This window comes from Chiloscyllium punctatum, chromosome 9 (assembly GCF_047496795.1).
Source record: "Chiloscyllium punctatum isolate Juve2018m chromosome 9, sChiPun1.3, whole genome shotgun sequence".
NCBI lineage: Eukaryota > Metazoa > Chordata > Chondrichthyes > Orectolobiformes > Hemiscylliidae > Chiloscyllium > Chiloscyllium punctatum.
The window spans coordinates 37617996-37633910 of NC_092747.1; the positions used below are offsets into that span (position 1 = coordinate 37617996).

Consider the following 15915-nt stretch of genomic DNA (forward strand, 5'->3'; position numbering starts at 1 on the left):
AAAAGGATAGATGGTTGGGCTCTTGTGTTGCCATAGTATAGTCTCTACCTCTAAACTCCTGATGAAGGGCTTTTGCCCGAAACGTCGATTTCGAAGCTACTTGGATGCTGCCTGAACTGCTGTGCTCTTCCAGCACCACTAATCCAGAATCTGGTTTCCAGCATCTGCAGTCATTGTTTTTACCTCTAGAAGGCCTAACGTAGTGCCAGCTGCCCCAGAGGTGTGTAATAGCATCGCTGAATAGGCAGAATAATAAAAATATCTTTAAAGATAGTTAGGAAAGTTGTGATGATGATACAAAAGATCTGCAAAGGCAGGTTAAGTGAATTAGTAAGAATTTGACTGATGGCGTGTAAGCTCCAACAGAGGGGAAAAATGCAAAAAAAAGTAGAGATACTTTAAGTATCAAAATAGACACAGAATGAGTGAGCACAACGAGAGAAAGTGAGGATCACTGAGATGCAGCCTGATATATGAGACGGCTGCATGTCTTTGCATTCAAAGTGTCCTTGCAGCAGCATTGTAATGAAAGCTCTTACTGTGTTTCACAGCGTAGCAGTGGCTGTTCATTTTGAAAAGAATAAAAATAAATGGCAGAATCTTCTCAGTCCTTGAATTTTGTGGGTTATCGCAACAGAGTTGGAAAAATGGAGTGAGACAGCCAGTGAGGAGCTTCTCAACATCAAGAGCAAAAAGTCCCATTTTCTAATCAAGCATTGATAATCAATTTGAAATTCTCACTAGTGAACAGTGAGAGGTCTCGCTGAATGTATTAGCATGCATTAACACCTCAGTATTAGTTAATCTTGCCTCATTAAAATACAGTTTCCCATTCTTCTATCTGCCTGATAGAAAGGAAACAATGGTAATTCCCAACATGAAGTCAGAGTTGTTATCTAGCAATTCCAGCTTGCCACTTGCTACTCTGGAGCTCCATTATGGGTCCCTGGCACCAATATCTCCAGGTACACTTCATGGGCAGGGATCACATGCATCCCTGTCCACAGATTGGCATCCGACACATATTGGCCTCACTGCATCACCATGGCACATCTCTGGTCCACTTATAGTACACAACTACACTGTGAAGCACAGTAAGAGCTTTCATTATAATGCTGCTGCAAGGACACTTTGAATGCAAAGACATGCAGCCATCTCATATACCAGGCTGCATCTCAGTGATCCTCACTTTCTCTCCTTGTATTCACTCATTCTGTGTCTATTTTGATGCTTAAAGCATCTCTAACTTTTTTTTTGCATTGCTCCCCCCTCTGTTGGAGCTTAAGGACTCAGTAATTCTATCTTGACTTTTTTTTTAGAGAAGTCACAAAGCCAGCAAGTCTGTCAGTCCAATGGGCTGGACATCAGGATGTTATGCCAGTCTCTACATTAGCCAACAGTGTATGCAGCAAACACACTGCATGTAATTCAACTAAGTGGCCATATCTTAAAGTTTCAGTGCAAAACTCCTTAATCAAATCAGGGAGATACCCTTCGGTCAGGAGATCCTGGCAACAAGTCAAGCCAGCTACTGTTGTCAGTTCAAGGGCTTTGGTGTGTTCAGTCAGACCAGAGTGGTCAGGTTCAGGGGATCTGGATCGCTACCTGTCAGGGGAATGGACCATTGTCCTGCAAGTCCAGTGCAACCAGTCCGGAGTGTCACAGGAAATCAGTTGGGAAGCTGTACAGATATCAGTCAGGGGTTCAGTCACTCATTGTTCAGGGCAGGCTGCTCCGGTGTGGTGGGTCAGTCAGTCCTGGATGTCTACCCACTAAATGTCAAAGGGTTTGTAATCAGATGGTGCTACTCTGGAAGAAAAGCTGGGAAACTCAAATGTGGTGACTGGAAGTAGCGTGTAGGGATATAAAGCTAATTTTGAAAAGGTGGAGGAACTCAATATACAAGAGGGTGACAGAGCACTGGATGGAGAGTGGCAAGTGTTGGAGGCAGGGAGGAGGGGCACGCAACAGTCAGCAACACCCTGGTTTCAGTAGGGGTAGCTGGGGTACGGAATGGTACATTAGTATATCACGCATGTTAACTTGATATGCCTGTGGTCCAGGGAGGTGGGGTGGAGTACGGAGTTAGATTGAGAGGTAGGATGGAAATGTGGAGAAATTCAAAGTTAATGGGGGTGATGATGAGGGATACCACGGGTACGAGGCTGACACGCGGTGTGTGAAGAGCGACCATTGTTTCCTCTCAACATGCTGTAAAATAACAGGTGTGCAATGGAGCTGAAAATGGCTGCCATCAAACCTGGAGTGGACAGGGTAAGTCTTTCGTATTTTATAGGAGGAGAGATTGGTTCAAATGAGCCTGTATTCATAGAGTTTAGAATAACGAGGGGGATTCTGATGCAAATGTATGACATTCTAACAGGGCTGAAAAATGTGTTGCTGGAAAAGCGCAGCAGGTCAGGCAGCATCCAAGGAGCATGAGAATCGACGTTTCGGGCATAAGCCCTTCTTCAGGAATGAGGAGGGTGTGCCAAGCAGGCTAAGATAAAAAGTAGGGAAGAGGGACTTGGGGGAGGGGCATTGGGAATGCGATAGGTGGAAGGAGGTTAAGGTGAGGGTGATAGGCTGGAGAGGGGGTGGGGGGGGGGGGCGGAGAGGTCAGGAAGAAGATTGCAGGTCAAGAAGGCGGTGCTGAGTCCAAGGGTTGAAACTAAGATAAGGTGGGGGGAGGGGAAATGAGGAAGCTGGAGAAATCTGATTTCATCCCTTGTGGTTGGAGGGTTCCTAGGCGGAAGATGAGGTGCTCTTCCTCCAGGCGTCGTGTTGCCATGGTCTGGCGATGGAGGAGTCCAAGGACCTGCATGTCCTTGGCGGAGTGGGAGGGGGAGTTTAAGTGTTCAGCCACAGGGCGGTTGGGTTGGTTGGTGCGGGTGTCCAGGAGGTGTTTTCTGAAACGTTCCGCAAGTAGGCGGCCTGTCTCCCCAATGTACAGGAGGCCACATCGGGAGCAGCAGAGGCAGTAAATGATGTGTGTGGAGGTGCAGGTGAATTTTTGACAGATTTGGAAGGATCCCTTGGGGCCTTGGAGGGAAGTGAGGGGGGAGGTGTGGGTGCAAGTTTTGCATTTCTTGCGGTTGCAGAGGAAGGTGCCAGGAGTGGAGGTTGGGTTGGTGGGGGGTGTGGACCTGATGAGGGAGTTGCGGAGGGAGTGATCTTTCAGGAACGCTGATAGGGGAAGGGAGGGAAATATATTCTTGGTAGTGGGGCCTGTTTGAAGGTGGCGGAAATGATGAAGGATGATACGATGTATCTGGAGGTTGGTGGGGTGGTATGTGAGGACCAGTGGGGTTCTGTCCTAGTGGTGATTGGAGGGGCGGGGCTCAAGGGCAGAGGAGCGGAAAGTGGAGGAGATGCGGTGGAGAGCATCGTCAACCACGTCTGAGTGGAAATTGCGGTCTTTGAAGAAGGAGGCCATCTGGGTTGTTCCGTACTGGAATTGGTCCTCCTGGGAGCAGATGCGACGGAGGCGAAGGAATTGGGAATATGGGATGGCGTTTTTACAAGGGGCAGGGTGGGAGGAGGTGTAATCTAGGTAGCTGTGGGAGTCGGTTGGTTTATAGTAAATGTCCGTGTTGATTCAGTCGCCAGAGATAGAAATGGAGAGGTCTAGGAAGGGGAGGGAGGAGTCTGAGACGGTCCAGGTAAATTTGAGGTCGGGTTGGAAGATGTTAGTAAAGTGGATGAACTGTTCAACCTCCTCGTGGGAGCACGGGGTAGCGCCGATACAGTCATCGATGTAGTGGAGGAAAAAGGTGAGGGGTGGTGCCAGTGTAGCTGCGGAAGATGGACTGTTCCACATATTCGACGAAGAGGCAGGCATAGCTGGGGCCCATGCGGGTGCCCATGGCTACTCCTTTGGTTTGGAGGAAGTGGGAGGATTGGAAAGAGAAGTTGTTCAGAGTGAGGACCAGTTCAGTCAGTCGAAGGAGGGTGTCAGTGGAAGGGTACTGGTTGGTTCGGCGGAAAGGAAGAAGCGGAGGGCTTTGAGTCCATCGTGATGGGGGATGGAGGTGTACAGGGACTGGATGTCCATGGTGAAGATAAGGCATTGGGGGCCGGGGAAGCGAAAATCATGGAGGAGGTGGAGGGTCTGGGTGGTGTCCCAAACGTATGTGGGGAGTTCTTGGGCTAAGGGGGACAGGACCGTGTCGAGGTAAGCAGAGATGTGTTCGGTGGGGCAGGAGCAGGCTGAGACGATGGGTCGGCCGGGCAGTCAGGTTTGTGGATTTTGGGCAGGAGGTAGAAACGGGCAGTGCGGGGTTGTGGGACAATGAGGTTGGAGGCGGTGGATGGGAGATCCCCTGAGGTGATGAGGTTATGGATGGTCTGAAAGATGATGGTTTGGTGGTGGGAGGAGGGGTCATGGTCAAGGGGGCAGTAGGAGGAGGTGTCCGTGAGTTGGCGTTTAGCCTCAGCAATGTAAAGATTGGTGCGCCAAACCTACCGCGCCTCCCTTAACAGGGCTGGACAGACTAGGCAGGAAGGATGTGTCGTGAGTGTGGTGCTGGAAAAGCACAGCAGGTCAGGCAGCATCCTGGCTTTCCCACCACCACACCTTGACTCTAATCTGCAATCCTCACTTTCTCCAGGGAGGATGTGTCCAAAGCTTAGGAAATCTAGAACCTGAGGTCATAGTCGCAGGAAATGGAGTAAGCCATTTTGGATGAGATAAGGAAACATTTCTTCACTCAGAAAGAGGTCAACCTGTGGAGGCCAAATCACTGAATAAATTCAGGTAAGAGATTAATTTTATTAAAGGGTTTAACAAGAAAGCAGGAATTTGACATTGAATGAGAGGAACAATCATGAACATACTGAATGGTGGTGCAGAGCTCATGGGACCGAATGGCCCATGCCTGCTCCTAGTTTCAATGTTTAGTTCTGTGAGGAAGGAGGATTCACCTTCCAGCAACGTGAGACCCTTTAAAGGGCAACAGCATTATACAGACATGCACACAATAAAGCTGAAGACACCTGTAAGACAATAGACAATAGACAATAGATGCAGGAGTAGGCCATTCAGCCCTTCAAGCCTGCACCGCCATTCAATATGATCATGGCTGATCATTCCCAATCAGTATCCTGTTCCAGCCTTATCTCCATAACCCTTGACTCCCCTATCTTTAAGAGCTCTATCCAATTCTTTCTTAAAGGACTACATGCTGAAGTGAACCTTAGGCATTAACCTACTGTAGGGAATGAAATTATGACTCAAGCACATTTGACCACATTGTGCAACATCAGGAATCAATACAAGTGACGATTACAATAGACAAGCAATACATGGGGTGTGGGTTGGGAGGGGGGCCTAGAAAAATTCACTTCAATTGCCAAAGTGAAAAGCACTTTCCAGTTTCTCATAACCTGTACATGGTGCAGGAGCTACTCACTTCATATCTTGGGCAATCAAAACTCAAAGAGTGCTAAGGATGGCCATGTCTGCATTTCCAATCTTTTAAGTGCAGTTGGATAGACATTCACTCACGCAGCAGATGATGAAAATTTCACTTCTCTGAAAAAACAAAAGACTGAATTTACAATAAAATGTCACCTGTACCACATGAGCCCTTAGAAAGTCTTCTTTGTTTTTCTCCTTCTAAAATATCGAAGTGCAGTCTCTGTAGTGTTAGGATTTGGTTAGGGCATTTGTACTTAAAGGGCTCAGACATGCGGAGTGTGTTCTGTCCAGAGGCAATTGCACCTTCCTTGCCTTGAAGTCCAACAGGACTGAAAGTGGAAGGCAGTGAGGGGAAGTGAAAGGCCAACCACCTCAGTAGTATCCTGAGATGGAATTCCTGAGGAGGCCTGTATGTTTCTTCTTCTGGCAGAATGGCTACTGGTACTACATTATCTCCTCATGAGGGAGAGAGACCTGGATTTCATGTTGCAGTTGTGAGGCGCTTTTGGAATAGTGCCTACAGTTCTGGTCACACATCTATAGAAAGGATGTCACTAAACTGGAAAGAGTGCAAAAAAGATTTGCAAGGATATTACCAAGACTTGAAGGTTTGAGTTATAAGCCAAGACGGAGATTTATTTTCCCCTCGAGCGTAGGAAATTAAGGAGTGACCTTACAGAGGTTCATGAAATGAGGGGCATAAATAAGATAAATAGCCAAAGTCTTTTCCCCAGGGTAAGGGAATCCAAAACTAGAAGACATAGGTTTAAGGTGAGAGGGGAAAGATTTAAAAGGGACCTGAAGGACAACTATTTCACACAGATAGTGCTACTTATATGGAACAATTTACCAAAGGAAGGGGTAGGGGCAAGTACCATTGCAATGTTTAAAAGTCATTTGGACAGGTACATAGATAGAAAATGTTTAGAGGGAATTGGGCCAAATGCAGGCAAATTGGACTAGTTCAGTTTAGAAAATCTGGTTGGCACAAATAAGTTGAGCCGAAGGGTCTGTTTCCGTGCTTTTTGACTCTACGATCTGAGCACTAATGCTAAAGCAATGGGGTACAGCTCTGTTTGTATTTCCAGCAAATTTGTGTGGACTAAGCTCTCCATGAAGGAGGCCAGGCACTTGCCGGCCTGAAGCAGCAGGATCTCAATTGTGTGACTGTAGTGTTTGCATCATGCTCATAGTGCCCAGAAAATACCTGCCTGCTGCACTTGTGCATTTCAATGAAGACCTGACCAGCTGACATTGTGGGGGCCTATCCTGCCTGGTGCTGAGCAGGAGACTTGTCTGTGGCAGCTCTCTTAGTACTAGCAACCTGGGAGTTTCCTCCCCAGGCAGCTATGGAGACATGGCAGTGATGTGCTGTCATAGCACATGCTCCCAAACCTAATCCAGATAAAATAACCCCCGAGATGTCAGAATCTGAGCTGCTGTGGGGTGCAAGAGGTTGCCTGTACATCTGTGCGCATATTCCCAGAGATGGAGGAGGGAATGTCTTGCAGTGAGTATCTTGGCTGTGGAAACCATGCTAATGCTGTTTTTGCAGGAGGTGAGAGAGAGAATGCATCTTTGCAGGATTGGTCCCAGTCCTTGCCAGTGAGGGCCAGAATCCTCTCTGCATAGGGATGTGCAGCCATATGATCACAACTTAGTTTTTATTATTAAAATAATTGGTACAAACCATTAAAAACTGGATTTTATCACAATTACTAGATTATGAATGTACTTCCTTCGGCAATTCATTAATCATTATTTTCAATACGTATGAAAGCAAAGCCAGAGAGTAATCATTTGCAAATGCAAAGTGCTGGATAAATAGCTGGAAAAATTGTTTGTTACATTTTATGAATTATGTATATATCACATTTGACAACTGACTAAATGAACATGTAAAATTCTAATTTAAAATTCTGTTTTAAATTTATCATGGTCAAACTGATTTGCATAACATCTACAATCACTATTCTTAATCACATCTGCATGATGATAGAAATTAAAAATTCTCCTCGATCAATATTTTTGTGAATAATTATGGGCATAAACCTAATCCTTCACTACTAGAATGACACTTATCTAACTCCCTTTGTATTTTACTCAAAACCTAATTAAATTGTGAATGTTGAAATGAGTTGTTCTAGTGGATAGTAGAATTTAATTGATCTTTAGATGCAAATGATTGTTGAAATTACTAATCCCCCTTCCATTCAATTTTACCTTCAATTACTCTAAAGTGCTGTCTGATCATGTTTGATTATTATGTGGGAGAATGAGTGTCCATCATTATACTATTGATCAAATTAACCTAGAAGCAGGATAAAAGCATTCAGGTATAGTTAAAAATATACCCGGAGTAGTTCCTGATGTTATAAACTTTGATATCAGCCCTCCCAAAATTCTAATACAGCTGTTGTACCTTTAGCAGATTTTTTAAAAAAAATCAAAAATGCCAAGACAAGATTTTCAAAACATTATTCTATGAAGGATAAAAAAAAAACACCCATTTGTCTCTGAGCCTTTGACAGAATCAACTATTTGGAGAGTGCAGTGATCAGGAACAATGCTACTCTCCGTAATTGCATTATTTAAATTTGGCTTGGGATAGCTGTAAGATTTCTTCTTTTAGCCAGTCCCTCCGAATTGCGGATGGCTTTCTTCCACTTTGGAGTTGTGGATCATGCGATGACTAAAGAGTTCAATATCGCATCTTCAAGCATTGCCCCTAGCTGTGGAAGGTGGTCCTTGAGGAGACGGGTGTGTGGGATTCTTAGGTTTTCACAAGTTCATTCTGCTGCTTGCACTTGGCTTACACCTGGGCCTGTTGGAGATACCCGAAATGGATGCACATTAACGGAGGCATCTTTTCCAGTTTGAGCAGTTTTAGGCAAGAGTTTCTCTTGGGTTGGTGGGGATGTGTCATATTCTCAGAGACAATTTGAGGACATTTTTAAAGTGTTTTCTCTGTCGTCCAAATAACCTCTTGTTGTAACAGAGCTGGATGTGGCTTTTTTGGAGGTTTTGTGTCAAACATGTAGATAATGTAGCGTGCCCAACACAGCTGATTGACTGAGGAATTGGCTACAATGTTGGGGTCATTAGCCTGAGACATAAATACTGGAGCACCTATCCTACCATTGGATTTGCAGGATTTTGTGGGCACTGCTGGTAATATTCCTCAAAGGGCTGAGTGTCTTTTGTACACTGTCCATGTGTTCATTGCCTACAGAAAGCACTACTGCACTGTAGCTTGGGACCAGGTTCAATGCCTCTGTCATAAAACAGCTTGTTCCTCAGATGGCCAAAGGCTGCACTGATGCACTTGTGATATAATTGAATCTCATTAGTAATGTCTGCCCTCACTGAAAGGAGACTTCCAAAACATTGTCCAATACTCACCATGGATCTTGATAGTCAAACAGTGTTGTGTGGACTGCACAACACTGTAAATTTGGGCCCCTTATCAAAGGAAATACGTACTAGCATTGAAAGCAGTCCAGAGAAGCTTCACTGAGTTAATCATAGAGGAATTTTCTTATGAGGAGAGATAAAGCAAGTTGGAACTATATTCATTGCAATTTAGAAGATAAGTGACTTTACTGAAACATATAAGATTCTTAGGAGACTTGAGCTTTCTTCTCAGAGTGTGTCTGGGAGCAGAAACATAGCTTAAGCAGACGCCCATTTAAAACAGAGATGAAAAGGAGTTTCTTCTCGCAGAGCATAATGCATTTGTGGAAATTAGGCTGGGTGGTTAAGTATTTTCAGGGCTGAGATAGACAGATTTTTAAATCAGTAGGAAAATCAAGGGTTGAAGTTTATCAGATCAGCCATACTCCAACTCTTGCCTTCCATTCCATGACTTTTCTGTATTTATTTCTGGCTATTGTTATCAATAAATATTTGTCATGAATCTACTACTCCCACAGGCAGCTTTACACAATTAAGACAACGACGCTTCCTTTCACCCTATTTCCTGTAATGGCCCTATTCTATTCTCCCAACCTCTCTGTTGTAACTTACTAGATGATGCATTTTCCATCCTCCCCTATCCTATGTGTCTTACTTCTTACACAATTAAGGATTCTCCCCACCCATGATTTACATGGTCACTGACCCAGTTTAATCCACTCCCTATCCTTCTGCTCTCACCCTTTACTCTCCCTCACCCCCATGTCCTTTTTACTCACCTATCATTCCACTAGCCTATATTTTCAACAGATGATAAACCACCATTTCTTCCTCCCCCAACACAATGCCAAATATACATTTTCTTCCACTCCCCTTTCAGCATTACAAAGGGACTGTTACCTCATTGCCATTCTTATTAATTTCTCAGTGATACTCAATAATCTTCCCTTTTTCATTCTGTAGCAGCAACAAAACACCCACGCTTTTTTAAGTCCTCCAGCCTCATGGTCCAAGGACCTGAACATGCCTTTCAGAGAGACAATGATTTACTTGTACATTTATTCAATTTAGTATACAGTATTCCCTGCTAACCATGTGACCTTCTCTGCAATGGGAACACTAAATGAAGACTGAAGTTGCAGATCTGAGATTTAATTTTATGTCCCCTTACCTTGGCCTTGTGATGTGTTCCAGTGAAGATCAATGCAAGCTCAAGAAACAGTATCTTCTACTTGGGCCCTTCACAGCTTTCTGGACTCAGCATTGAGTTCAACAATTGCAGACTGTAATTCCAGCTCTCATGTTTTCTTTTTCTTTATAGGTTTTAGTCTCTCTTATTCTCACTTTTCTCTCTTGGTTTTGCTTTTGAATGCCAGCAGTTCACCATTCACCCTCCTCGAGATACATCTTTGTTTTACGCGTATCATTACAGGTCCCTTTGGCTTTACACTACTAACTCCTCTGTCATTTATTTTCTCATTTGATACTCTTTCACACATCTTTCCTTTTGTTCTTTTTCCATCCTCCTACATTTTGCTTATTTAAAAGCTGTTCCATTTCTAAATATTCTCAGTCTTTCTTTGAAAGATCATCAATTTGAAACGTTAACTCTTTCCCACAGATGTGGCCTGACCTGCTAAGTATTTCCAACATTTGTGTTTTCATTGATTATAGCAAGGTTCGATCCTGCTTGCTGATGTTGCTCCCAAATGCTCTGTAACTCAGGGTCGGTTTCCAACTTTTCAAAATTTACCAAATCCTCCTTTCCATTACTGACCATACACCAATCAAAATTAATCCCAAATATTACGCTGTCTCAAAATCCAAAGTAAAAGTTAAGTAGTCATAGTCCAACTGGACCATACAGCTACTCTCTCATTCGAGAAAGATAACTGGTGGTGGTTTAACACCTCAGGCAAGGGGACAGGTTGAGAAACAAAATCCTTCATGTTAACCTCAATGCAAGAATTGAACCTACACTGTTAGTATCACTCTGTATCGCAAACCAGCCATCTGGCCAATTGAGCTAACTGACTACCAATGAAGGACTAACTAATTGAGTAAACTAATTGAGTATTCACTCTTGATATTATGAGCAATTGGTCCTTTACTGGTCAGAATCTTCTGACAATGACAAGGTTCATAATGCCAGGGTACATTGGATTAAACTCAGAAGTTGTGTCCTTTGGAGGAAAACCAAATTTCACACATATTAGGCCAGAAATTTCAAGATGTGCAGGGAAATTAACTCTAACAATTCACATGATTTTATTGTCAACTTGAAATTTCATGCTTAGGGTAAAGTGAGAAGAATTTGAGCATTGGCATCTTCACAGTAAGAGTGCTAGCCAGTTGCAAAAGGATCAGAGGAGAGAGCTGAACAATCTACCCCCAACAAACATTTGAAAGGATGCACTGAACATTGGAAGAATCCGGGAAGATGGACTTAAAAATAAATGCCAAAAAGGCAAAAAGTACAACTATACTAATGCACAAATTTGGCAAAAATGCATACATTTCTGTCACCCATTATAGCTTCTTGCACAGCTCAAGAGGTATAAACTAGAAAAGAGAAGAGAATAACCCTTGGTCTTTTTAATGATAACTAAAAATCAAACTATAAGCTATACAACAGCACAGTGGCACAATGGTTAGCACTGCTGCCTCACAGCGCCAGAGACCGGAGTTCAATTCCGGCCTCATGCGACTGACTGTGTGGAGTTTGCACATTCTCCCCGTGTCTGCGTGGGTTTCCTCCCACAGTCCAAAAATGTGCAGGTCAGGCGAACTGGCCATGCTAAATTGCCCCTAGAGTTAGGTGCAGGGGTAAATGTAGGGGAATGGGTCTGGGTTGGTGCACTTCGGTGGGTCCATGTGGACTTGTTGGGCCGAAGGGCCTGTTTCCACACTGTTAAAAAAAACTTAGAGCAGTTGATACAGGGCCTTAAGTGTTTGTTTGATTATTTTGTGGGATGTATGTATAGCTTATGCATTTACTGCCCATCCCTAATGCCAATGAGAAGCTCATGATGAACCACCTTCTTGAGCTGCTGCGGTTTTTGTGGTGTTGATATAGCTACAGTGTTGTTACTGGAGGAGTTCCAGAGTTTTGGTATAACTTCTCTGAAAGAGTGCTGACATATTTCCAACATAACAAAAGCTAAATTCTGCAGATGTTAAGAGATCTGAAATCAAACAGGAAGTGGTAGAAAAACTCAGCAGATTTGGCAGTATCCAAGGAAAGAGAAACTGAGTTCAATATGATTCATCTTTAGAGCTGAAGAAAGGTAAGAATTTTATGCACTTAATGCTGTTGAGAAAAAGATCAGGTGAAACAAAAGGGTCAGGACAGGGAAATTTAAATACCAAAGATATTTGGTGGTACAGAACTTCAGTATTTTGGACAAATTTTAGTGTATCATTGTGCACTCATTAGGATAATTTGCAAGAATACCAACTCAAGGACAAAACAATCATTCAAAGCTTAATACAAAGTCCTAAGGGCATCATTCATAATCCTAAAAATTGCGGTCTATCTCAGAACTTCCTAGAAAGGTAAAGTATCTTAAAACTTCGAGCAAAATCTAAAATGAGCTGTTACACACTAAGGAAGGGTCATTCGGCTGAAATGTTAACTCTGATTTCTCTCCACAGATACTGCCAGACCTTCTGAGCTTTTCCAGCAATTTCTAATTTTGTTTCTGTTACACACTACTGCTTTGCAGTACAAAGCAACAGAAGACAATAAACTTTGACAAAATGTGTTTTTTTAAGTAACACTAAAGATGTTGTGGAACAAAAGGCAAAAGGAGTGGAAATGTTTGGAATAACAATACAAAGCAGTCGCACACTAAACTTCACCATCTCAAGGGGTTAGTGAGGAGTAACAGCCAAGGCTCCACCTGCTGGTCTCGAGCAAAACTTGCTGCAGCATTGCTCTTGATACAGCATACAATCAGCCTCAATGTTACAATGTCACCATTAGCCACTTTGCCAACAACTTTCACCCTGCCCTCAAAATCACTTAAGTCTAATTCGGAGAGTTCCCTCCCCTTTCTTGACCTCTCCATTCCCAACTCTGGTAACAGTTTACGGACTGACATTTGCTATAAATCCACAAACCCCCATAACTACCTGGATACACCTCATCCCACTCACTATCCTGCAAGAACTTCATGTTGTTTTCCCAATTTCTCTGTCTCTGTTCCATCTGCTCTGACGAGGTGACATTCCATTCCCAAACATGCCAGATGTCCACCTATTTTAAGCAACATGCTTTTCCACCCTCTGCCATTCAGACAGTCTTCCACTGCACCTCCTCTATTCCCTGCTCTACTGTTCTAAACCCCAGGGAGAAAGTGAGGACTGCAGATGCTGGAGATCAGAGCTGAAAATGTGTTGCTGGAAAAGCGCAGCAGGTCAGGCAGCATCCGAGGAAAAGGAGAATCGACGTTTCGGGCACCTGCCTCTCCTCCAACCTAGTTTCCTGAAGAAGGGCTGATGCCCGAAACGTCGATTCTCCTGTTCCTTGGATGCTGCCTGTTCTAAACCCCACCCTCTAAATGTAATAAAGACAGCGTTCCCCTTGATCTCACTTTTCACCCCACTAGTTTCTGCATCCACTTATCATCCTCAAACACATCTGCTAACTCCAACTAGACCCCACCAACCAAAATATCTTCCCCTCTCCATCCCTCTCTGCCTTCCGCAAAGATTGTTCCCTTCGTGACTCCTTCGCTCACACCACCTTCCCCACCAATCCCCTCGGTACCTTCCCCTGCAACTGTAAAAGATGCAAAACCTGCCAGCACACCACCCCCCTCACCTCCATCCTGGACCCCAAACAGTCCTTCCAGGGGAAACAGGTTCACCTGCCTCTCCTCCAACCTAGTTTACTGTATCATGTGCTCCCAATGTGGTCTTCTCTATATCAATGAGACCAAACATAAACTTATGGAACGTTCCACCATGCATCTTAGCCAGGCCCGTAAGGGCACACTTGACCTCCCAGCCACCGTCCATTTCAATTTCCCTTTCTATTCCCTCTCCAACAGGTCCATCCTCGACCTCAGGACACAGTGAATCAGACCATAAATTGGAGGAACAACACCCCGTCTTCTGCTTGGGCAACCTGCAGCCCGAAGGACTCAACATTGAGTTCTCCAATTTCAAATAACCTCCCTCTCCAACCCCCAACACCCTTTCCAGCACTGCCTCCTCCCTTTCATTCCACCTACCGACCCTTCCTTCCAGCTATCAACTTGTTTCATTCTTCCCAATGACAAAGTTGTACCCACCTCCTGTGTTATCCTATCACTACCTCACCATTCCACCCTACCAAAAACCCTCTCCCACTCTCTTTATCTGCAGTTCCCCCTACCTCCACCTCCATTTCTGAAGAAGAGTTATTTCCAAAATGTTGATTTCTCCACATCCTGATGCTGCCTGGCTTGCTGTCCTTTTCCAGCCTTTACTTTGGATTCCATAATTTGCAGTTTTTTTTGTCTCTTACCATTAGCCACTGAAGCAAGGTAGCTCACATTTGTCAAACTATAGATGAAATGGACACATTCTGAACAAGAGGAGAGAAAACTTCGAGGAGAAGAAATTTTGTTTTACTTTTTCACATCAAAGATTCAGGAAATTGAAATTAAATATCACAAAAACTGATTCTGAGAAAATGGAAGCCCCAAAATCGTTGCTCAGTAACTTACCTAAAGATGCGTTCTGTGGTTCACTGCTACCTCTTGGTATCTGCAGAAAGAGATTCTGAAAGTGAACACAACTGCGCATATGTTGCGCAGGTATTTTACACAACAACACATACTTTCTCAGTTCAATTAATGTTGCAAAAAGTAAATACGTAAATAATATTAAAGGTGGAGGAAATTGTTAAATTTTCCCAAAATTACTTTTGCAATTGGTTCCCAACAAAGACTTTAGCTGCAAAATTTTAAAGGTAGCATCCTATGGACTAGTTCTGATATTCATCTTTACAACTTCTCGGAGGATGAATGACAATATCTGTGAAGAATGTTGAAGGCTGTTTTATTACCATCTTCTACAGTTTTCTGAAATACTAATAATGAGTTTATGTCAATTATGATCTCCAATAACTGCTAAAAGACAAGACGGCTAGCCTTCCCATTTGTCTGATTTCAACTTAACTCAGAAAAAGAACTTTCTATAATATAAAACAAAATTAAAATAATCCTTAGAAATACACACTGTCAATTTTTTGACCTATATTAATTTTTGAAGTAAGAAAACTGTTTTTAGAATATCTGTTGTTCACCTTTAGAAATATTACTAAACAGCAACTGTGGCATAGTACACTTAACAGGCAGAATGCAAAAATAGCTTTCAAGAATAACGATTATTCTGTTTTTTTCAACTTGACTGTAGATAACGATTATCAAGTTAAAACAAAAATGTCATCAAAATGCTGATTGTAATAAAGACAAGATTAACAAATCAAGAACAAATCAAACTAAATTGCAGCAATTAAGATTCTGGTTATTCATTGCGACATGCCTCCAGAACTAGATGTACTTTTATAATCAGCCAACTCACTGTTGCTGGCCCAACAGAGAATAATGGGTAAAAATTCAGCATTCACCATGACATTTAATAAAAGGGTTATGTTACTCAAAAAATAATCTTTCTGAAGATCAAGCAATTTGATACAGAATGGTTTAATAAGAAGATAATGGCTATTGGCAACTGCAATCTTTCAACTGAGCATTTTGAGACATTTATCATAATATTGTACAAATACATGCTGAAAGCACAAATTCACTTTTACAGCCATTATATGCACATTGCTCTGAGAAGAATCTTCACAAAAGCTTTATTCCCCTTTCTCAACATCAAAACAAGAATTAGGGATATACTACTCAAATATACAACTGGAGATCTATTGGCCTAGTGGTATTATCAGTGGGCAGTTAACCCAAAGATGCAAAAAATGCTCTGGGGATTTAGGTTCAAATCCTGTCACAGCAGGTAATGGAGTTTTGAGTTCAATGAAGATCTGGAATTAAGAGTCAAAGGATGGCCATGAACCTGTTGTCAAAAAAACT

At 43.0% G+C, this 15915-nt stretch overlaps 1 protein-coding gene across 1 annotated transcript in view; it reads right to left on the reverse strand.

Annotated features, from left to right (window-relative positions):
• Positions 1–15915, reverse strand: part of b3glcta (beta 3-glucosyltransferase a) — a 180457-nt gene that overhangs the window by 157147 nt on the left and 7395 nt on the right. Inside the window, exon 3 of the mRNA XM_072577259.1 lies at positions 14548–14587. Within this exon, the coding sequence (XP_072433360.1) occupies positions 14548–14587 (40 nt within the window). The remainder of the gene's footprint in view (positions 1–14547; positions 14588–15915) is intronic.